General features: G+C 38.2%; 1 protein-coding gene across 1 annotated transcript in view; it reads right to left on the bottom strand.

The window, feature by feature from the left end:
• The window catches only part of CTNNA3 (catenin alpha 3), a 586,211-nt gene that overhangs the window by 444,879 nt on the left and 117,003 nt on the right, over positions 1-24,329 (bottom strand). The window contains exon 6 of the mRNA XM_013945648.2: positions 2,680-2,943. Coding sequence (XP_013801102.2) covers positions 2,680-2,943 — 264 coding nt within the window. The remainder of the gene's footprint in view (positions 1-2,679; positions 2,944-24,329) is intronic.

The raw sequence follows: 24,329 nt of genomic DNA, 5'->3' as shown, positions 1-24,329 counted from the left end.
AATTCTAGGCAATAATAACCAGGAAAGTATGACTTAAGATTACGCCCGCAGATAATTCTTCAAGCAATTTCATCAAGTATGTGTGACCAGTAGACCAAAGCAGAAAAGATGATTCAATTTCCAGCCAATCAATAGACACCAGATATGCAACAAGCAATTTTGCTTTAAGAGGGTCAGAGAAGACAATGTCAGGTGGAAAAGGCTAAATAAATGCTCCAAAACCTGTAGATGCAGAGAGACTAAGCACCATCAGAGAAGGTGCTCCTCCACGTGGGAACCTCAGGACATTTGAATCAGTGCAGCCAGTAGTTAGCTACTTGAGTTTTTAAATGTAAATGAGCACTTAAACAGAACGGTTAGACCCCTGTTTTCTCCCTCACTAGTCCTCTGATCCATTAAAAAGAGAAATCATGGATATCCAGAAACACGGTTATATTTCCTGACATTTTGGGCTGATTTACAGTATTTTGATGTCTGGTAAGTAACTGCTCTGCTAGATGGCCATAGTCATCAAAGGACGACGTATCAGACGAATGAGCTGACAGAGGAGTCAGGCATGAACCGTACCTTTTTGTCAGAGATCTCTTTACATTCATAAGCTGCAAAACCACTGAAACGCATTAGATAACCTGCACCTATGTGTTCTTTTAACAGATCTTAATAAGTAATTAAACTTTTAACATTACAATTCTGTTTTTAATTATGAATGACCTGGTAGTTCTATGGAACCTGTAAGAGGAATTCTTGAGAAATCTACTGATTTAAGTTAACTACTCTAATTCTCCTGGTGGTTTCCTCACCTATAAATCTGTGATTACTTTCACACTGCCAGCACTGGCAAAGCTGGAAGGACATTGCAAAACATCTAGATACTAGATTGTTGGGTAAGCTCCTTGATACATTTCCACACTATAAACATTTCATGAGATTTGTTCCCAACAGACTATTTACTACATCAATTTATTTCATGGCACTGTATTCATGAGAACAAGATAGAGCAAAGGTTATTTTGGGTCCTTAGCCAATAGAACTTTCTATAAATAAAGTGCAACCATTTAATTCATAAAATCATTTTTAAAAGTTAAATGCTCTATAAATTGTGCTTTATCTAACTCATACAGCTTCAGTTCCTACTTGTGTTACTCAAGTAAAAATGAATTTAAAATTCAATAAACAACATTTTACAACAGTCAGGCTTGTATGTTCTTATGCTTCTGAATAAAAATAAATTCAATCCAAAGGAGAATTTTCCATTTCATTATTATCACAATTCTTAGATTTGGAAACAATAATAAATTTAATGACATCAAAAAAATGATTTACCTAAATGGCATGGCTCTCATATAGTCAAAGTGATTTCATCTGTGGTCAGCATACATGATCACTTCATCAAATTCGTTTAAAAAAATATTTTGTTTATTTATTTCTTTTTAAGAAAAACAGGTAAACAATGACTCTAATTTAAGTCAGGTTATTTGTCATTCAGGGTTCCTTTGTAACAAATGACACATTAGACACAAAAGTTGGGGCTTTTTCATCGAATCATCGAATAATGATTACTGATTAGCAACTGTAATTTTAAAACCCAATGGAAGCAGCAATGAAGGATGAAATATACAGTTGTAACCTGTTCCTTTGGGAAAAGAGTATCAGAGATTCAACTTCAGACACAATTGAGTTGTCTGTTTTGATTAATAAACTGCCATTAAAGGAGTATACCATATATGGATTTCAATGTATTTCTTTCATGCTTCATTGAAAATTTTAGGCAAAATCCATTATCGTCAGTCGTAACACCAATTTACCTGAAAGTCTGTCAACAATATTGGCGTTTCATGGCTGGCATCTGATAGCTCTGAGTTTTTACAACCAAAAAGGCTCATATCTGCAAGTGTGTTTAGAAACTTTTATTACCCTTGCTGATGTGGGCCTACACCACTTACACCGGATGAGGAACACAGTCTGCAGTCTCACCCTCCAAGCTGGCTTTTACCACTGTCAGCAGGACAATGAATAATAATACTGGTAAGAAGCAGAGATGCCATAAAAAAAAGGAAAAGCTCCATACGGGTGCCTAGGATTAGGTCAGGAGTAGAGAAAAAGCTGACTTTCTCCAAGTATTTGCTTAAGTAATGAAAGCAGAAACACACAGTTTGTGAAAGCATAATGGTTATATCAGTTCATTTAATGATAAACAGAAAACAATTTGGTTTCTAAATCCTCCAATTATATAAATTACATAATGATCCCAACAGCAAGTTTTGGAGTAAAGAATTTTATCTTGCATCAAACTAGTTCAAATCTAGTCAGGGCAACAGGGATTATCATCATCTGATAATCGCTGTTGTCATTTTTAAAGTGAACTCATAATTTCTGCCCAGAATTCAAGGATTTATTTCTGTCTCCACCTTTAGTGACACGCTCAGAACTAATTCTTGCCTGCTGTTCAAAAGAAGCCAAATATTGAACATATATGAAGACTTAATTCCAAACTGTTTTGAAGGAAGTGATCCCTCCCAGTGAAATAGTTTATAGTGATACAGTTTTCACTAAGACTAAGCAAAGCTTCAGTTTCTAATGTCTTCGATCTGTCACTTACAGCAATAGTTAAAATTAAAAAAAGAATTAAACAGTTTTTCCAAAAATGTTGCAGTGTTACAGGTTTATGCATTTACCTACCTCAAGCTCATCAAGGGCATTTCCTAGAGTAGTGGTGTGAGATGTAGGTTGTCCCATTTCATTTCTAACTCCTTGGGAAGCATTACAAATTACATTGAGAGCATTCTGTATTTCATTACAAATTGAGTCCTTGCTGGCTGTAAGGGATGCAACATCTGAATGTTCCAAACAAGCTGAACATATTGAATGTAGAAGAGACGAGTTTTCCTTCAGACTTGCACGTGCTGCAGCAATTTCATCTCGCTGATTGCTAGATTTCAAATCCTGTCAGCAAAAGAACATGCCGTTTTTTTCCAAAAGCAATTCAAAACTGACAAGCAATATATAAACATTTTTTTCTATCTGTATTCTGTTTAAGGAAATATTAAGCAAAATTCATCAAAGATTAGGAAAATGGACTATGTCTACAACAATACTTACAGTTAAATTTGGGATCATTCTTATCTCACAAAGAATGAACCAATCCTATGAAAAACAACCATTACCATTTTTAGTGCGTCTTATAACCAGGACCAAAATCTGTCCACATTTACTTATTCTTAAGCGCAATTTTCCTGTGATGGCTCATTGCAGGACTAGCCTGCAAATTAGCTGTCTTGTCTCCCAAGCATGTCTGTCTTAATAGGCAATAGAGAAGGGCAGTGGGTGCAGATAGGGTTAAGCAAGAAATTCTGTGTTTGTGCTTTTAAACTAATTTCCTGTGTTTACTTCCCTGCCCCATCAGCATAAATCCCAAGCGCACAGTAGAAAGGAACAGCAGGTCAGAGATGAAAACCATGTACTCCTGGGAAAGCATGGAAGGTGGGGAAAGAAAAACAGAGCCTGTGAAAAGCCATCTCTGGAAAGTGCCACTGCCTGTTTCTCCTCTCTCCATGCCATGTGCACACTTAAGAGTACTCAGGAACCTTGCCACACTCATCACCTTCCTCCCTTTTCCACCCAGACCTTCCTGAAATCCCACTGCCTCTTGGCAGCCCAGACAAGAAGAAACAAAGTGAACCTTATAACTGGAAGCTCCATAGAGCTACCAAGTCAGTTTTAAGTGTTTCTAGGAGTCAAGCTCAGGCACTGTTATTTGGACAGCTGAAAGTTATGAACTTCAGGGCAAACATACAGTCAACATCAGGATTGTAAGGAGCCTCCTGTCTCATCCAGTTTTATTCTACACACTCTACTCACTCTCTTTTTTGCATCTTGTCCCTTTGAAGAAAACTAGTAGATATTTGAAAAAAGGCTTGGATGAAAGCAGGAATTAAACTCAGAGGTAAAATAAAAAAAAAAGGAACGGAAAGCGGCACATCAGAACAACAAAAGCCTGTGGCACTAGCTTCAAACAATGAGAAGAGACACAATGAAGAGTGAATGACAAATGTGTACAAAGCTGCTAGCAGCCTGCTCTAAAGCAAGCTGAAGCCTTTCCAATTACTTTCCTTGGCATTGCATCAGGCTCTATATGTATTATTTACAAAAGCATCTCAGTATCCACTTCTCACTGCATAAAGTTTATGGCTGAGGAAAAGGACACTGAATATTAAATGAACCTTTTTTTTTTTTCTAAATCTCATTTATTGTAAGATATGCATGGGACATAGGATTGGATCTTGCTTCCTCAGGCTAGCTTGGGAATCTCAGGGATAAAGTAAAAAAAGTGGAGCCTTAAACAGAAGCAGACAATTGCTTCACTAGCTGATCATCTGAATTAGAAAATGGAGTTATCTTCTTGGATAGATTAATATTTATTACTTCTTAAAATTAGCAATAATCCAATATATAAATGAATCACCATTGTGCAGGAATTGCTTTTACCACCCAGTCTGCTCTAATCCAAATACTCCACTGTACTTCCCACCTTGGTAAATATCTGCAGCTTATCCAACGCACACTCAGCCGAAGGTGGTATTCATTTTAAACATGAACTCCTGTTCTAATTAGTGAAACTACCTTTCCCTATAATCAAATGACAAAAAGACAGAATGACTCCTTTCCTCCTGTGCTGCAAGGAGGCTGCAAACCTAGAGATACAAGGGTAAGTCAGCACAACACTTCAGTCTAGCTGGCTTCCACTAGTCTTAACTGTTGACAAGTGAGAGCTCTCTCTAAAACAGTACTGTCTTACTATGAATGAGTAAGAAATCCCAAACTGACAGGCCAATAACAGCAAGCCAGTAACACAGTATCCGTTCTCAACAATAAACTCAATATTTGGTTTATCAGCATACACAGAGCCACACAAGTCTTCACGCCAAACACAAAAGGGTAGAGCAAAAAGTATATATGACCCAAAGTATGTTGTCAAGCTCACCTCTGGCAGCTCCACCCAAAACATGCAACTTCACGAGTTCTGTTACCATCATATGTGACTTTGTATGAACATAGTAGAAATGCTCTAAACACCAAGATACTCATTCCTCCCAAGTTAAAATGCTTCTTTACTGTTTCAGTTACTGCTTCTGTTGGGCTCTTTGGCAGGGAAGAAGGTGAGAAAGAGGGGAAGTGGGATTTCAGGGAACTCTAGCTGGAAGAGGATCAGTGCCTACAACAGAGTTTCTAAGAGCTCTGGGTACAGGAGAAGGGATGGGCAATAGAAAAGATATTTTGGGGAAACTAGGGGTAGGATCTCTCACTGCTTCCCTCCCTTCACCTTCTAAGGATCTCATCAAGGAAAGAGGATTTCAGCCCCAGCAGATCCTCCCTCCATGCAGCCATTTAACTTTCTACCCCAACTCCGAAAGAAACCAAGTGCTTTCACCACTCTGTACAGAAGCTCCTGAATACTGTCCCAAGGAACTAGGGGTCCTGGAAGGGGAAGAGATTGAAGGTTTTACTGTGAGATTTAAGAAAACAGGTAGCAAACAGACCCTAACTCCCTACATTTCTTTTGACTAATGGATTTTCAGTTCCCCTCCTCAACCTTTCCTTCTTGACAAGTCCTTTGCCAGATCACCTGTTCAGTGCTGTTACACTGGTGGTACAGATGCTTTCAACCAGTAGATATTACATTAGGAATAAACAAACCATAAAAAATGCTAATCATTTAATTTTAGCTGACAAGTTGGGAGTAACTCTGACCACTGTGACATAAGAAATAAATTGAGAGAAGTTTAAGAAAAGCAAATCAAGCAAAATGGTATGTTAAAAATACCAAAACAATTGAAACAGCAGGGTAATATTGACTTGTACCTTAAATCACTTTCTCCTCTGTCCACTTTATGTCCAGAAGTAGGAAAAAAAACATAATGGGAGACATTTAAAATTCAAAGGCTATCAAGGAGGCCCTCTACATGGCATGACAATCATACAAACAGGGTAACGTCACTGTCAAATTACACACCTGAAGATGAATAAATAGTTTTTGTTTTGAAATTTCTTATTCTTTAGCTGTCCAGAAACATTCAGAAAAATTCAATGTTTTATTGTTTTCAAAACACACAAAGTTTTGTTTCACACTATACTGTGTCAAGTTGCAAAAGTACAGTATTGGTAAATCCGTCCATGAAGAGCTTCACTTCTGTTCAACAACGCTTAATTTCTTTTTTTTTTTTTAAATGTTTAGACCCATGAAATATATCACTACTTTGCTTTTCAATTGTGAGACTTAGCCCCAAAACAACTGCAGGGATATTGCTCTTTTCCACCTTGATGAAAAATTAAGTCCTCGGGATTTTTTGTGTGATTCACAAACAGAAAGAGACATTCAATAATCTTAGTCTGACCTTCTGCACAACAGGGCCAAAAAGAGAGAGTGATTTCTTTACCAAAACTTTGCATATGTGGACTGTTAGAATAATGTAACTAGTTCTCTAAAAGAAGGAAGTTAGTCTCTACATACAGATTTTTAACCCATACTCCTCAAACCTTTTCCACTGAAGAGAAAAATACAGAAACCACCTGATTCCTTTTCATTTGTAATTAGAGAACATACCACTAGGAAACACAAGAAAGTAACACTGAGAAAGTATACCGTTTATTCTGAGTTATCCCTTGATACAACGTATCACTTGAAAACTGCAAGCAGAGTGTTAACATAAGCCCCCTCTGAAGCCTTCACCCAACTCAACACATTGATGGGCGCTGGGCTAAACCTGAATGTGCTTGCACACCTGTAGACCAGACTCCACACTAAGACTACAGACTCCTAAAGGTCTGAGCATTCAAAGAGTCTGACGGGAATGCAGCGAAAGCTGTACTCAGACCCCCCGCACATACTGCCCCTTGCTGAATACGCTGCCTTACCCTTGGCACAGAATGAAACGCAGTGTTACACAAGGGTGTAAAAGAACCCCGGGGGCCGGGGGGGGGGGGGGAAGAGTATGTACACATCTCACTGGAATAGCTGTAAAACAGGGCACCAGAACAAAAGTAACAGGAGAACACATACCATGAGGATATTTTTTCATGTTATTCAGCGACTGTTACAAGTGCAGATGGATCGTCTTCCACCTGCATGTAGGTGGAAAATAAAGTAACAGCGCTATAGACAAGAAATTTTCCAAACAAGCCCTTATTCCCACTTTTTTCACCATAACATCCTCGCATCTCTAGCTCATTGAAGTACAGTACTGAGCTTTAGTCCATTTTTCCTTCTTTTTCACAGTTAAGCGTGGGTTGCACTACCAATTAGAAAAAAGTAATTTTGTACTTTATTACACTTGCTACATTTAATGTTTGGCAGTGCAGTACACCTGGAAAGCAGTTCTTTTTCACTGAGTAGTTGCATCAGTACAACTCATGGGATCCAGGCATCACCATGGCTATAAATAACACTGCTATATTTTGCACCTGCTGCAGTCAACAAGAGGTTTACAAAGGTAGCTTCAAATAAAATGCATTGCAGCCGTCTAGCCCACTGTTTGTAGAGACAGACGTCACTGCACTCAGCTCTATAGCCAGGGAAAAAAACAAACCAGCATACAAACCCTCACAGTTTCATACTACTATAGGATGGGGGAACAAAAACATTGCTTTTTATCACGGCTTAAGCTTGGGCCTTGATGTTCAGCTTGCAGTCAAAAGTGACTGCCAAATTGCAACATCTATTTGGGGAATCAACAAAGATGACAGGAGAGCTCGTAAACTCTTCCAAGGGTTTTTGCTCATGCATCATTTATCTGGGTATGGCTCCAGTTTACCCATTTTGTAAGTAGTATGTAGTCTCATTCAGCAAAAAGAGAATATCTCACAAAGTGAAAAAAATCTGGCATTGGTATTGATTGCAACATTGCTCTTCAGCTGTGTCAGTCCTTCCGAGGTGGTACTACTTTCTCACAGATTTTAAAGGCTTACCCCTGTCAGGATCTTGAGGGCCTACGGGTCCAGGAGCCCCATTTCAGCTCAGCCTGGTGCCACCAGCCCCTGCCCCACCACCTGTGCCTGGCCATGGACCCTGCTGACCCACAGACTGATTTCCTGGCTTGACCCCCGCTCTGCCTTATCACTATGGACCTGGCTAGTGATTACTGGTTACTCTCACCAGCCCTGATCCTCACTCTGACATGTGGATTGACTTCCGGGCTTGACTTTGGATAATGATTTGGTTAGCACAAATGAAATGTCACTAGATCATAGAGCTGTATGACATTGACCATAAAATGTCACCTTATATACATTCACAGCAAGTTAAGCACTGCTGAGAAGGTATGCCTTCAAACTAAGAACAGCAAGGAATCAAAGGAAGTTGTTTAAACACACCTCTGTGCATCTCTTATAGACTAAATCAAAATCCTGCCATTAGCTTCACTGACCGCTGTTAGGCATAGTCAGTGCTCTAGAAAGTAAATTAGACATTCCAGTGTCATAGAGATGACTGATACTCAATGGAAACCTTTCTTAATGATGTCTGTTCCTGCTCCCTCACAGATAATGCATGTAGTCCCAAAGCCAGTTTGTTAATATTTTGCTTTTTAAAAAAAATAAACAGGTTTCCAGGGATGGCTCAAGTCCACACTGGTAGATCAAATAAATTAACACTGTTACATTCCAGAGATGTAAAACATTTTCCTTTCTCATCTCTCTTCTCCAACAGATAGATGATACTGAAACACCAAGAATCCCCAAAACAACTGTGTTTGCATGCACCACGGAAATAAGCCATTTGAAAAGATGCATCATAACACTGTTCAGGTTTGCATATAAAAACAGGAATCTGTCTTTACACAGATTGGCTTGGTTGTCAGGAATTCCAAACTAACTTTCTACAAAAAAAGTCTTACTGGCCTCTAGATTTATATTTCCTGGCTTCAGAAGCCACCAGCAATTCTCAGTGTCTGATGCTACACTATACTACAGTACGCATACAGAAAGTATACATATACACACCATACACACACACTCTATACAGCCATAAACTGTAGGCAGAGTTTGTTTGCATCAGCCTTAAGTATAAATATGCAAAATGTGAACTGTTACAGCAAAACGCCATGACAATGCCAGCAGAGGACAGAAGCTTAGATCATATACCCTGTCTCCGTGAAAACTCAGTGCTGCGTTTATAAAGCCACTCAACTTTCAGCCACTTAGAGAGCAAGCAGGAAATCACCATCACTGGCTCTACCTGTAACATAGCAGGTAGACCTTTTATCTTTTCTTTGGAGGGAGGTGGTGCCTTTTTGACCGATTCCCATAAACATGGAATACAAAGGTCTTATTTTCAGAATAGTTTAATCATTTTTGGTCCTTGATTTTTCAAAATCCATGCAACTTAGCCAGCAGGGTTTTATCCTGGGCATTCAAACTGGGAACCCCAAATCATGGCCATGTCTGAAAATGTTATGCATAATTGCTGAAGATGCAACTTCAGTACACAGCAGTTCTCTGTTCTCCCCTGAAACCAGAACACAAATTACTTCACCAATCTGGCAGGAACTAGGAATGCAAGAAGAGTTTAATAATAACAAAGAACTATAGATGAAACCTCCTTTCTCTATATGCTGCATCACTTAGAAAAGGGAGGGGAAAGTGTTTATATTTAACGTCAAAAGCCATACTGAGGCACTGAAATAAAAGTTGTTTAACCTACAAAGGTACTAAATAAATCTCCAGAGATTTTTACAGTCTTGAAGAATGCAAGCAGAAAAAGTATGCCTGAAAGCTGACACGCTGAATTAAACTGCTGATGCACAGAAATACAGAAGCTGCCCTATGACCACAAATGAATAGTTACATTTTTGTGGTTAGATACAAACAAACAAAAAGTTATTGATAGCTTTTAGTTAAATCTGGATATTTTGCTTGCTTGTTAGATGCTTTTCATTAGTGTTCATATTAGGAGAATGATACTTTGATAACATTGTGGTAAGGTCAAGGGTTTTTTTGTTTGTTTTTTAAACACTGCTGTTAGTGTTAGTCTCATATAAATGTAAACAAATAATTTGCTCATCCATTAAAAATTAGAGATTCTGATGAACTAACCAACATGGCTTAAAAAATAATATGTAAAATAGATAAATTAAGGCATAAAGCAGAAAGAACTGAAAATTAACTTGGATACCTTGATCAAGAAACCTACTTCTCTTGAAGAGACAAACTTATCTGGTTAGATCCAAAGACCTTTATCATTTTTTGGCCATAAAATGATATCAACCCTTGTGTCCCATCTGAAATCCCATATAAAGATATGTAGGAATAATAAACTGTTACAGGACTTGGATTTTGACTAGAAGTAAAGCCTCGCAACTTTCTCTCTGCATCTGTGCCTATGCACTACTAAACATATTCCAACTGTCACAAAATACCACAAAGCAGCACAGCTATTTTATACAAACTAGCAAATACTGCCCGCCTCTGGTTAACATCCCAGTGTTTTAATTTACTAAGGCTTCTTTAGGAACTTGCTGCTCAGCTAGGGAGGTAAAGTTTCCCTTGACGACTTTGTTGGATAAGACTGCAACTACATGATATTCTCTCTCTCCTATGCTTCAGTGACTTCTAGCCTTGTTACAGATTATTAAGCAACACCTTGCTGTCACTTCTCCATCCGTTATTTCGGAATTTGGCCCCCGCACTTTTAATACCCTGCTCCATTAACTGTCAGTCTCCCAGATGAAGTAGTTGAGTTTGAAAGGTAGCAAAGCAATTTTTCCCGGCAAGAATTAATGTAATAGAATTTTTCTTTACGTCCAGCAATCCTTTTTCTACAAACATATACCACTTAATATATTAGCTCACAAAGGTTTTCTCCTAGTATAGTTACGGTCACATTTGTCATAAACAAGCGTGTCTGGAACCAGAGAGGGAAACATTCATCAGGGAGAGGGCTCCCAGGTTAAACACCAGATCTGAAGCTGGGAACGTGCAGAAGGTCTTACCACGATTTGAAGAGCAGAAGGGTAAAGAAGATGTGAAGGAGAAGAAGCAGGGAAAAAGAAAGGGAGGAAATACCCCTGCAGAAATCTAGATGAATATAAAGAAAGGAAAATAGGAAAAGGGGGAGATAGAGCACAAAAACATGAGATTGAAACAGTGCAAGGAAGAGTAAGAGGATGGAAAAACAGATGGAAAAGGGTCAGTAACATTCCAAGAATCTGAAAATAGGACAACCAGGACAGCAGGACCTGAAACCATGACAGCAACAACCTACAGTCCTCTTGCATTCTTTATTCAATGGTTAAAGCAACAATCAACTCTTCTGTGTTAACATTTCCACCTAAGAAGTATCTTCTCTTTTTGCTGCTGTCAAATACAGTTTAGAATTTTCTTAAGTCCAGAGTTTTTATGGCATAATTTTATTTCCCCATTTAAACTTCAAATGTTTTCAGTGCTTAATTCTTCATGTGACTTGGAGATCTCTTCCTAGGAAGTTAAAGAGCTGGTAGATGTTAACCATTTGTTTCAGAACCTTGTTGGATCCTTTATTATCAAGCTTGATCTCTGTTGTTTAAAACTCCATCTCATCCTTTCAGCTAAACAAATAAAAATAAAGAAACACCTCCTACTTCAATATCAGTTATCACTGGTGTGTGAATCATTGATTTGTCAGACCTGCTGTTTAATGTCCATCCTTGAAAGAAAAGAGGTCACAGACTGATGTACACTTCTGGTGGTCAAGATCATTTATGATTTAGTCTAAAATTTAACATTAAAGCAACTTATTGCAGTTTTCAATGGACCAACAAGGAATTTGTGCATACATACCTAACAAAGTAATACAATGCAATAATACAAAATATGGAGGTACAAAATTGAGCTACAGCAGATTTAGTGACAGCTAGAAAGCCTGATAGAAACACAGGAAGCATGGGTCCTGGAGGAATAAGCAAAAGTCCTGTACACACCAGAATACTCTGAAGTGCTTTCTCTCCTACAGTACTCTGTAGGAGGTACACTCAGTCACACCAAACCACCCAGCAAATACGCTCTGTCCTAATAATAGGAAAAGTCATGAAACTAGGAATCTGGAAACTGGTACATGGTATGCTGGAGAAAACGAGCACAAGAAACAAGGCACAGCTGAATGCCATTCCTTCCCTGCCCCAGATGCTCACCGTGGAGTCGGTACAGCTTCCCTGCAAGGCCGCTGAAGCTAGGACGGCTTTCTTAAAGAGCTGCTTAGTCAGGCCATGGAGAACGTTGGGGGCCCAGGAGGCGATCAAGGTCAGGGACACTGCCAATGGCACAATGTGCCAGTGATCGATGACTTTGGCCTCCTGAAAGCTCCCCCCTTCCATCACAGTCAGGGCAAACTCATTATTTTATGAGGCTAGTGTCCGGTTTATGAGGATTTCTGCATTACCATAAAAAGTAATATATACATATAAAAGTAATAATTGCTACAGGCAACCTAAAAACACCTGTGCTCAAGAACATCTTAGAAACTGCAAAACTGAAAGACAAACCAAAAAGTTACTGAAATTCAATGCCATTTGCGACTAAGAATATAAACAGAATGTAATCTATTAGAGGATCAGTAATTCCTTAGAAACCATAAAAAGAACACTTCAGGATAACTCACGTTCCATATCATTTCGATGCAAAGATGAATTATTACATAGGATAACAAGGCAATAAAGCAGGCCAAACAACAAAGGACAGGGAAATAAAAAGCAGAGGGATCAAAGTTAAAATATCTTTAAGAGCAAACTGAACAGCAATGCCACTTCCATGCTTGCACAAAACCATAAAGATGCTGCAGTTTTCTAACATTTGAGAGATTACAGAAAGCTGAGACACAGAAAGTCTAACTAATTTGCTTGTTTATAAACTGAGCTTGCAGAAGAGCCAAGAAATTCAAAAGATGTGCCAAAGCAGGACCTAACTTCTCTCACAGAACCGAAGACACCTAACGATTGGCATTTGTGAGCAATGCAAGGTTAAAACCTGTCTATAAACATTCATATAAAACATCAGAATAAAACATATAGAGCAAGATTAAATACAAGATCGTTCATACCGTAGTTATTTCAGAGGTATGAAAAATATAAAGTACTATCATACAAAGTACCATGCACATAGTACAGTTAATGAAGCTTTCAGGAAGTATTTCAGCACTGTACTTTTTCAATGGAAGATGATTCATCAAAAACTGCAGCATAATAGCAGTTTTAACAAATTACTTATTCCTGCAAATTTTTAATTGTTATAATAAAAAGTTAAATGTTAATAAAATAAATAATAATAATAATAAATAAAATTGTTATAACAGAAGGTTAAATGTTAAAATAAAGTTTATATATATATATATAATAAAAATAAATTGTTATAACAAAAATAAATAATAAAACAAAATAACCCTGAGTTTTAACTTCTTCTAAAATTATAAGGGAATTTGGGGAAAGGTTTTCAATAAAAATACTTACTAGATGGAAAACCTGTGCTTTCTGCCTTAGCAGTGTTAGACTCCTTAGAAACACCTAAAGTAAAAATATTGATAGTGGAAGATCAGGTTACAAATGGTCCCCCAGAATTTTCACTGATACACAGGCCAACATACGCCAATCTGGCAGACCTTTCACCTTTAGCCTATCTTGTTTCAACCTTCTTTTATTGCGTTTAAGCCTGTCTAAAGGTATTCCATCTGTCACAAGGGTTCTCTAACAAATCAGCTCAGGTTCCCCTGGGCACCAGCTTCCCCTAGTGCTGGACAGAGCACGGTTCCATTTTCCCAGATTTAATATCTCAGCTTGAAAAATGCGAAATCATCAATGAGAAACAGATACACAACTCACATCAGGCAGTCTGTTTCAACTGCTATTTTCTCAGAGATTATATACTCAAAAAATATTCATGCCCCTTTAATCTATTCTTCTGTCAAACTCCAATTAGTTATCAGTACAGTCTAGGGATTTGTATACATTCATTATAAATACTTCCCAAATATTTAAAATAAGCTAGTTTCCCTTTTTCTAATCAACCTCCCCTACACACACACACAGAATTAAAACACGCTGAATTAAGTAAATCAAAGATGTATGCTCGCACACTCTCTTAAGAGGCACATAATTCAAAGACTGCAGGAGATACTACGTCTCTGAAATGAGAATATAGGTACAACTGACATGCTTAAAGAGTGGCATTCAAGGAAATGGAACTGAAGTGCTAATCCATCAAAACAAGCTTATTAGCATTACCAATTTTAGAAATGTTAACAGTAGGTTTTGTTTTGGCTGCTCAGCTTAAACTGCAAAATGAGCTGGTTTCAAATATTTATCATGGAAAATACTAAGAATGTTTCCCTTTTTTCTTTATTAGCAGTTTAACTGTTTTTAATGTTGTTTTCTGCATATCTTGCAAACGCTTGCAGGACAGCAACTCAGAACAAGAAAGAAAAAGCCATAAGCCCTTGAGCTCTGTACTGAATGTTAATGCATTTGTATATGATAGATTTAATACAGAACTGAGAATAAATGACTTCCAGCAGCTGCACTCTGAACCTATAAATCGCTGTGAGTACTGCAAAATCCATACAGAGAAAGAACAGCTGTATAATTTACAGCATCAGTATTTGTCAAGAAAAGCTGAAAATACAGAGCTTGATTTCTTCGTTTTCACATTCCTATAAAAATTAGAAATTACCCTTACAGAGATTCTATTTAGATTAGAACTTATATTCATCTTCCATGATGGCACTTCAATGCTATTTAATTCTTACCAATGTTAAATGAAATTCAAAAAGCATAAACACCAAGAAAGCTCTACAAAACAAACAAAAGAAATCCATGAAGTTAATTAATGATGAACACATTATGCTTTGCATGGACTATACCTTGTTAAAATCAGAAAAATAAAATACTCTGATCACGTGATTCATACTATACAGATCCATAAAAAGCAAATTGCTGGGACAAAGGTTTAGATGGCTGGATTTTTCTCAAGATCCATCCTTACCAACATAGGTGCTATAGATAGGCACCACATGCACTCCTACTCTTCCTTATGCCTGAGAGTATTTTGCATCACCTTCAGAGTAGTGTGACCAGCCCCCAAAATACGACCCAATATACAATAAGAATATGCAGTATAATACTATAGCTACAAAAATGGGATACCCTGTAACCAACACCTAAAAACTATAGAATTCCATTAATTTTATGGGAGAAATACACAGCTTTGAATTCCAAAGTCAAATATCCATTCAACTGTTACATATGATTGCTTATTGGTGAGCACCAAGCAATGGATTTTTAAGAGATAAAGAAGATTTGAAATTTTCACCAATGAGGACATGTAACCATTCAGCCTGTGGTTTTGATTCAAAGAATGGAGAAAATTTCTGAAATACTGATATTTTTCAGACAATAAACATTTTGACAGTTATTTTTATAAAAAAGTCTGTACTGCCATCTTTATTAGCACAAACATTTCAAAATTTATGAAACCGAAATGATTTTGTTTCGCTGAAAGCACTACAAATAGCTCTTTTCGGAACAAGATCAGCATCAACTTGCATTGCCTAGTATGTCTGTTGGCTTATGGAAGATTATTTTTCTTTATATGCCAGCTTCCAACTTCCGTAGTTGAAATGAGGATTCAGCAGGAAACGATGTCTTCCTGGACTCAAAGGAAGTGGCAATGACCCAGTTAGGCATTTCTTATATGGCAATGAAGTAGTGAAATGCAGTTTTATTGATTCTTCAAATATATAAAAAATAAGATATTTGAAGTCACATCAGTGAAAACCTGACTGATGTTGACTTGATCTGAAATAAGATATTTCATTATGATTTTTGTTGCAGAAAATCAGAAAACTCCAACAGATAATTTCCATTTCTAAACTGAGTTTTCTATCAGAAGTTCATTCACATGAAAGCCCTTCAAGCTGGTTAGAATTCAGCTTTATTCCAATATCAGACATAATATTACAAAACAAAAAAGCAAGCCTGTTTATAATTATTTTCTCATGTGCTACTAGCTGTTATGATTCAGTGGGTTCAAAATAATTCTAAACCTTAATCCGAGGGGCACCACAGGCAACATTCTCTCTCAGCAAAAGCATATCTGAAATATAATGCGATTCTCACAAACATGGGGATTGTGGAAAGCAGTCTCCTCACAGCTTAACATTTAGTAGGGGAAATTTGATGAGGACTAATTGTTAGGACACAGTGTAAAATTCTGAAACTTTTATCTTCACCAAGTTTTCCTTTATAAATTACCCACAGAGTTGCAGTATGTCTCCTAAAATATAAAATACGAATCCACAACTAATGACATCAGAAACAAACAAATTTTTTCACCTTCTTGTCATCATCTCCATACCTCAAGAGAGGACAAAAAAGCTACTTGCCTGTAACCGTGTTCTCCTGGAAGAAGGGGAACGGTGAAGAAATTTCAGCTTCACACAGCAGTGGCAGCAGTCTTGCCAAAATGTCCTCTGCTTGTTTATATGCCATGACCTCCCTATTTTTTTAATCATTTAAGAGATATAAACCTGTGTGTACCTTGCCTTATATTCATTTTTTTTCTTATTAATTCAATCTTTTCATTAGAAGTGCATAATTTCTGTAAATGGCTAAAGAATTTTATCAGAATTATTTGGATTTGGTTTTCTTTCTTTTTTTTTTTTTTTTAATGATTGTATTAACTGTGGAAGAACATCATCCAGAGATTTGTCTAATGAAACAGTTTGAGGAGGTTTTCAGTTTGGGAGGTTGGTTGGTTGGTTGTTTTAAGCACAGTTATTCTCTGTAGCATCTACTTCATGCTTTGTAGCAACTTAATATTCTTCTTATTCTCCATCAGACTAATAAGCCTTAATATAATATATTCATTTCCACAACTGGAGCAGTTTTGTGCAAATGATAATGAAGTCAGCTTTTCCATCAAGGAAAGGTCACTCTTCAAGAAAATGTCCTTGCACTTTGAGTTAGAATGCACTTCTACTTAGAAACTACAATACTGTAAGTACTTCAGACAATTTAGGGAATCTGAGACAGCCTTCTTGGTTGATATTCATATAACTCAAATTTAAGTCTTTCTATACAAGCCATTCTTCCCTCTGTTGAGTCAAAAGTGACCTCGTTAGTGTTAGTTAAACCCTGGAACCTTATAAACCATAAAATAAATGATACAATCTTCAGTAAATACTTTAAGTGCTCAAGCTAAAAACCTAGAAAAAAAGCAAATTCCTTTACTTAAAAAAGAAAATAGAAGAGGTAAAAATAAAAAACACCTTTCCCTGCTTCTCTTGATCATAGCCAAGGAGCAACATATAACACATGACAAATGATTCTATGCAGGTAAGTTAGAAAATTTTAGAAAGACAAATATATTTTATACTTCAACAAAAATAAATCACAAGCTTTCAGGCTTGTTAGATTTTCAAGAGTTCAGTGAAGGACAGCTAGGATGGTTAGTAAGCTGGAGCACATAACATATGAGGAAAGACTGCAGAAACCAGGTTTGTTCAGGCTTGAGAAGAAAGGTTGGGGGCAAAAGAGCGATCCCATTTACAGTCTTCCACTACGCAAAGGGATGTTACAGAGAAGATGGAGCCAGACTCTTCTCCAAGGTGCACAGCTAAAGGATGAGAGGCAAGACACAAGGAGGGAAAAAGCAAGGCACAATTTGCAAGAAAGCAAATTGCAATTAGATGTAAGGAAAAAAAGTTCACTATGAGTATGGTGATGCACTGCAACAGGGACTGAGAGGCTGTGAAATCTTCATCCTTGAAGATATTCAGATGTCAGCCAGACAGGACCTGCACAGTCTGTTCTAACTGAGAAGCTGGCCCTGCTCTGAGCCCGGCATTAGACTAGATTCATAGAGGACCCTTTCAGCTAAAATATGATAATAACTTTCACTGTTCTAGGGCTGAAAGTGAATATTCTGTATCTTTATGGAAAGCCAGGAACTTTCCTTTTCAAAGAATTATACAATAACCAAGTCCTGAATGGATCCCATGAGGGTAAGAGATTTATTGTTATGGAAGATTCAAAAACACATACAAGTAAAGCACAAGCCTCAAAGTAGTCTAAGAACCCGGTTCTACAACTCTGATGTAGAAAGTTCCTATTATTTGGGATATGGAAAACGTGTCATGGTAAAATGCTACCTACCCTATATTTCACAAATCTGACAAAGAAAATATTTTAGTAATCTTTTTTCCCCTGCATAGAACTTCAAATTCAAGTTAAGTTTGGAGAAACTTAATGAAGAAAAATTAAAGTACAAAATGTAGGCAAGATACAAAGTGTAAAAGAAAATCAGCTTACTCAGCATTGGGTTGTTTAACATTTTCCACTAAGAAAATCTGCTTTCAGTTGTTCATAATTTTGACAAATGAATAGTTCAGGCTAAAACTGATCACATCAGATGCCTGTCTCAGGCTTTTCCTTTTTTTATTTGGTGTTTGTTTTGTTTACAGAGAATGTTCAGGCACTTCCAACATCAAGGCTACTGAAAATGTTATTTTCCCCATGTTAATATAGTCTTACTACTATTATCTAGTGAAAATAAAGTATTTCCATTTTTTAAAGAATGGACTTAAAATTTGCTTCCTTTAATATCATGTAAAGTGTTGCAGTTCCAGCAATAAAGACCAAGTTCAAATATTCTACAGCATAACAGTTAAAGCACTTTTGGGAGACAGAGGAGGAAAGTGGGAATCCATCATCCTGGGAGATTGCTCTGACAAACAAGCTGTTGTGTAACAGAGCCAGAGTAGACAAAGTAAACAAGGAGAAAGACAGTATCACCACCTTTTCTTCATTTATTTTGTCAATTCATCACTGAAAATTCATTTTAACATAAGCCTATGTCACAAAATTGCTTTTTGGCATAGAGTTTATCTAAATTGTTTTTAAGAACTGTTTTTAGGCAAGTAAATTATACCCCCATACTAATTATAAGAACATTTAAGTAATCACATACTATTTTCCCTGTTACTCAGCACACAGGTTGGCTACTTCTCACACACTAAAAACAGAACTCTACAGAATTCAGCTAATTATGTGTAATTACCCTGTTTGCCTTAGGAGGCCTGAAAGTTTGCTGTCTGTAGACTTTTTTTTTTTTTTTTTCTTCATCTCAGTCAGGCCTGTTCGTCTTCAGAGGGCCTATTTCTTATGTTTTGCCTCATGATCGTCACACGCTTTGCTCCCTCTTCGGCAGACCTTTTGGTCTGCTGTATCAGCTTCTTGCAGAGACAACCTCTTTGCTGACCAGACCTACAGCCAGGAGCAAGACTTGTGCACAGAAGCCCACCTGTTCCCAGCTTCTAATGAGAAAAGGCAGTATATGTATGAGAAATCTTTATAAGGCTATATGTCACAGCAAAAGTTTGACCAGTCAATATACAAGTAAGAAAACACAACAGCAAGTAACAGAGCCAGTAAATTTCAAGGCCCACATAACCATTTGGGGCAGCTAGCACAGACCAGTTCCTAGAGGGCTCAGCCTAGGTGAATGCTTGGTGACCATCTCCTAGGCCTTATCTAGGCTGCAGAAGAGCAGACTAGGCCCTAAGGCAAGCAAGCCCTAAGGGCTTGTGTTGGCCAGTTGACATACTGAGCTCTTCGAGTACAAAGCCTGACATCAAGGATCCTGTAAAAATAGGCTTACGGTAGTGTTTCTCCACAGCTAGTGAGGCCGGAGGCTCTGCTGGCTTCTCCACAATGAGAGTGAATGCAGAAGGCATTGGCACAGGCAATACTGTCCAAAAAAGGGTCAACTCTTCTCCCAATCCTTCACTCCTTGTTTTTTAGGCTGCTGGTACATCTCCCCCAGGAGCACCAATGCTTCAGTAAAGTTGTCATCTGGCAGCCTGCAGTGGCCTGGCAGAACCAGAGCATGAGCTCTCTGTAGCAATCTCTGCTGCTCCTGGCCTTCCCAGTGGCTGACACAGCGCACCCATGGAGATATGCTGTGTTTGTCCTTGGTCCCTAGCCCTCACACAGGGGACCAGTGATGGCAGCTGAAGGGCAGCTACAGGTGTCTTTAACTTTGAGGAATCATTGGAGAAGAGGGAGAAGCTTGTCAGTCCCTGAGGTTTTATGGGAACAACAGAGTACTCTGTTACCTGTATTTAACCTCCCCACAGTCCACATTTTCTCTAAGAGAAACTCTTCAGTAGTACAGCAAGAGGGCTGGGGGACACTCATTCTCTTCATAATCATTTCCTAGCGGACTGTTTGCCTGGACAGACTCTCTAGACAGTTACACTAGTTATTCACCTTGGAGAATATCTGGGTGTCAGGTTTGTCTCCTGTGACATGGTCAAGGGGAGGAGAAAAAGGATTAGAAACAACAGGCGAGGGAAAGGGGGGTAAATCAGCCTGTGTGAAGAGCATCATGCTAATGGCGCCTCCCTAAGATGTTTTTGTAGGAGCACTGAGCAGTGAGTGGACTGAAAACCACCCACTGCTTCACATGCCTTCCGCTCTCTCCCCAAACAGTGGATGATCAATTAATTACTCAGAGTATCTGCTGCTGTGTAAGTGTGCCTACATCCCTATTTAAGCAGGTCACAACTTGGCATCAATTAGAAGCCTAAGGACCTGCAGGGATCCTAGGAAAGACCAAACCAACCCACACTGATGCTACCAACCTCAAACTACTTGTGTCTATGGGCTGCCCAGACAAGGCAGTGCTGTCTTGGCCTTCCCCATTTCCTGCCCAGTGAAGGCTGCAGGCCCTCTATAGCCTCCCTTCCCCTCTCAGTCCCAGACTGAAGCAAACGCATATGCTGCAATATACTCACCAGGGCACCAGACCAAGTATGCCATTCCTCTGCCAAAGACTTAACATTGCTGGCAGTCACAATTATCAGAGAAGGGGCAGAGAGGTATCCCAGATCTTTAGGCATGCTGTTTTATTCTCCCTTAACTTGAAGTGGCACCGCTCTGCCATCCTTATGATCAGGAGCAGCTATGTAACTAGCAGCAGCCTCCTGGTTACTACAGTAATCCTCCAGACAGTAAAACTATAGCCCTTCCTCTGGCAGAGCCTGACCAGACAGTGATTTCCTCCCCACATAGCTTCCCTGTGCTCTTGACAGAGATACCGTGATTGAGATACAGGCTGATACGCTAGAGGAAGCCCAAATCAGGAAAAAAATTGAAGGGAAGAGGAAAAGATAAATGGGTAAGGGAGAAAAGAATATGAAAGAAGAGAAGTTAAAAATTAAGGAAATTATGAAAAACTTAAAAAGCCAGAAGGCTAAATGTGTGAGAAAAAGAGACAGGGAAAATGTTAAAAAGCTTAAAAAAAACCCAAAATTAAGGAACTGAGCATAAAAAGGGGCAAACAAGCAACAGGAATAGCAGACTAATACACATGGCCATCAGGCCCCAGTATGGGTCTTGCGAGGCCTAAAGTCTTCTCAGGGCACATGGTGAGCCGGTAAAGGCAGGAGTCCCTGCTGCTAGCAGGAGCGGGATGGATTCTGTCGCCTCCATCCCCCCACCACAGAACGGGGCGGGCACGCCAGCTTCTCTGCCCCATGGCCTCTCGGGAACAGGCTCCTTTCTTCACTCCTGCTGTGTCTCAGGGAATGAATTAGATGGAATCAGAGGATCGGCAACCAACAGTGAAGCTACTAGCACAGACATAACTGTGTATTTTAGATTTCATTCCACAAGGACATAGATAAGTAAAAAGAGGGTAGGTGAGGCAATCAAAGCAGCATATTTCACTTGACCAAATACTTTATCAAACAGATGCCACCTCCACATTTGTGGCATTTAAAAACTTAGTTTTCCATATTTCAGACAGAAACTTAAGTTTTCAGGTGCTCAGCAAGTGTGCTAAATACTTAGCATTTGCACTTTACACCACTTCATGTTTCTTACTAGCAGTCACTAGGCTGAGATGAATACTGTCTTACTAATGAACCAATAATTTTCCATTGGTAATTACAATTTGACTAAACACAGATTTGATCCAAAGTCCCCTCAAGCCAAGGGAAAAATTGCCATATGAATCTTTGCAAAAATTGTGAATAAAATACCATATTAACCAAAACAGAGTTTTCTTCTATATTTCTGGATTATCTGCTTCCAAAAAGTCTACTTAGGCATTTTGTTTATTGATTAGTTAATTATTGCCTAATTAATTTAAATGACTTTGACCTTGTTATAGCACCAGTCTTTTGTTTTCCTTATGCACTGCACTCACAAATTCTAAAATATATAACTATCCTGAGTGTTTTTTGCTTATACTTCTGGATGAGCAGTGCAATGCACCGGTTTGCTGAGACTAGAACACAGCAAATTGTGTTCTCCCTATATTCACCCTAAGCCACACTGCAATCAACACAACATTTTATAATTTTCAGGACTGTGAATAACATTTATATAAAAATTGTAGTAGAGCTCTTTTGTCTTGGAAAGTTTATTTGGCATGAAAATAACCTTTCTAAAATGTTTCCTTTCTTCTGGATTATTTTTGTCATGAATTAATACAGCATTACAACTTTTTTCATACGACAATAACTCACTGTTAAAATGATAAATCACACACGACGACTATCTAATCAATTTGCTTTTTAGCTTATTGGAATATTTCTTCTGAAAAGTGAACACAATTTTTAAAAAGTGTAATCCTTCAGAGACCTCATCTTCAAAGCTAACAAGCATAACTGCCTTTTGAAAGGGAACCAATCTCTCATATTTTACTGTAATAGCCAATTTTTACACAATATTGAAAAAGTTATTCTTGCCCAGGAAAAATGCTCCAGCATTTCTGATGTAAACTTTTTTTAGTACAAATGTGAGATGCAGTTGTGCATTTGAATATTTCAAAAGTGAGTTTCATAATTTTTTCCAATAAGTTTTAAATCTGTGAACCACATTCTGCATTATTAGCTCTTTAAGAGAGGAAGTAAAGGGTCTCCATTCCTTTCCAGGCACAATTTGCTTCAGGACTGTAAAGCAGCAGCTGGGATCGGAGCCTTGTCATATTGGCACTGTATAAACTAACATGAGAGATACTTTCCTTCTGAAACAAAACAACAGAAACAGCTCGTTCTATAAATAGGTAAGAGAAACTACATGGATAAGAGAGGAAAAAAAAAAAACATACCAGCAAAGGGATGTATCATGTTAGTTCTGTGTTTGGCTTTTTGTTCTCTTCATGAACACAATCAGGCTAGGGAGAGATGGAAAGGAATGGGATGGGATGGGAGGAGGCAAGAAGTGTTCATAATTATAAGGGATGGGAGCAATCTTATGAAGGCTTGTGAAATGTATGTGACATTTTCAGCATCTCAATAGTAAAAATAGTAAAAAAGGAATCCCACTCATTTTAAAGATTACAGAAATTGAAGGAATAGCATCCGGCACAGGAGTCACCTAACAGAGGACAAAAGATTAGTGGGCTCAAACAGGAACAAAAGCCATATGGACTACTGCGAGCCCACAGACAGCTTTGAGGCTCCTAACAGGCAGGCCGTACTGTGCACTCGCTCTGCAGCAGCTTGTGGTACTGAGCAAACTGTGTGTACTCTGCACACGGAGTCCCACAGCATCTTGACAACCATATTCTTCCAAACCAAAATAATCCTTCACTTTAAGCTTTTTTCATGCTAATGTAATACCAGTAAAAACTATTCCTGTCCCAGTCTAAGAAGGCATATAATTTGCCTCATTTGTAGTGCTTAAAAAATCCACCAAAACCAAGTAAGTCTCTTTTTTAAAAATTAACATGACCCAGGTCTCCAATGTCATTTCTACACCCCTGTTTCCTCTATAGGATGGTCTCCAAAATGGAGATTGTATTAGGGAAGTGTACAATGGAAAATAGGCTTTATTTAAAGGGTTATTCATATACAAAAAAAGAGAGAGAGATTTCAGAAATGCATACACCTGCATTCTGTATACTTACTGACCTTACAACACCCACACAGAAGCTGTGGAACGTTTGTTATTACCTACTTTTCCCTTTTAAAGGCATTCTTCTTCTACCTTAGACAAAAATAATTTGTCCTCATTAAGGATTCACAGAATGCCACCTTCTAGATTTAAAATCAGTCTCATCGATCACCTCACCATGGAAAAATGTCCCAAACACAAAGCATTTGAAACTGTTGAACACTTTGTTAAACAGCTGGCCCTGCACATTCATGTTGTTTGTGAAAGCCAGTGAAATATGCTCAAGTGCATTGCTGATTTAGCCTGTTAATGCCACAGTGAGAATAGGAAGCTGCCAAAAATCCAATCACATAATAACAATAGCCACTGGAAAACAATTTTGATAATTACAGTCTCTCCAGATAATCAAGA

The sequence above is a fragment of the Apteryx mantelli genome, chromosome 7, assembly GCF_036417845.1.
Source record: "Apteryx mantelli isolate bAptMan1 chromosome 7, bAptMan1.hap1, whole genome shotgun sequence".
NCBI lineage: Eukaryota > Metazoa > Chordata > Aves > Apterygiformes > Apterygidae > Apteryx > Apteryx mantelli.
Note: the sequence above shows the minus strand (reverse complement) of the source record. Positions and strands in the feature narration are given on the sequence as shown.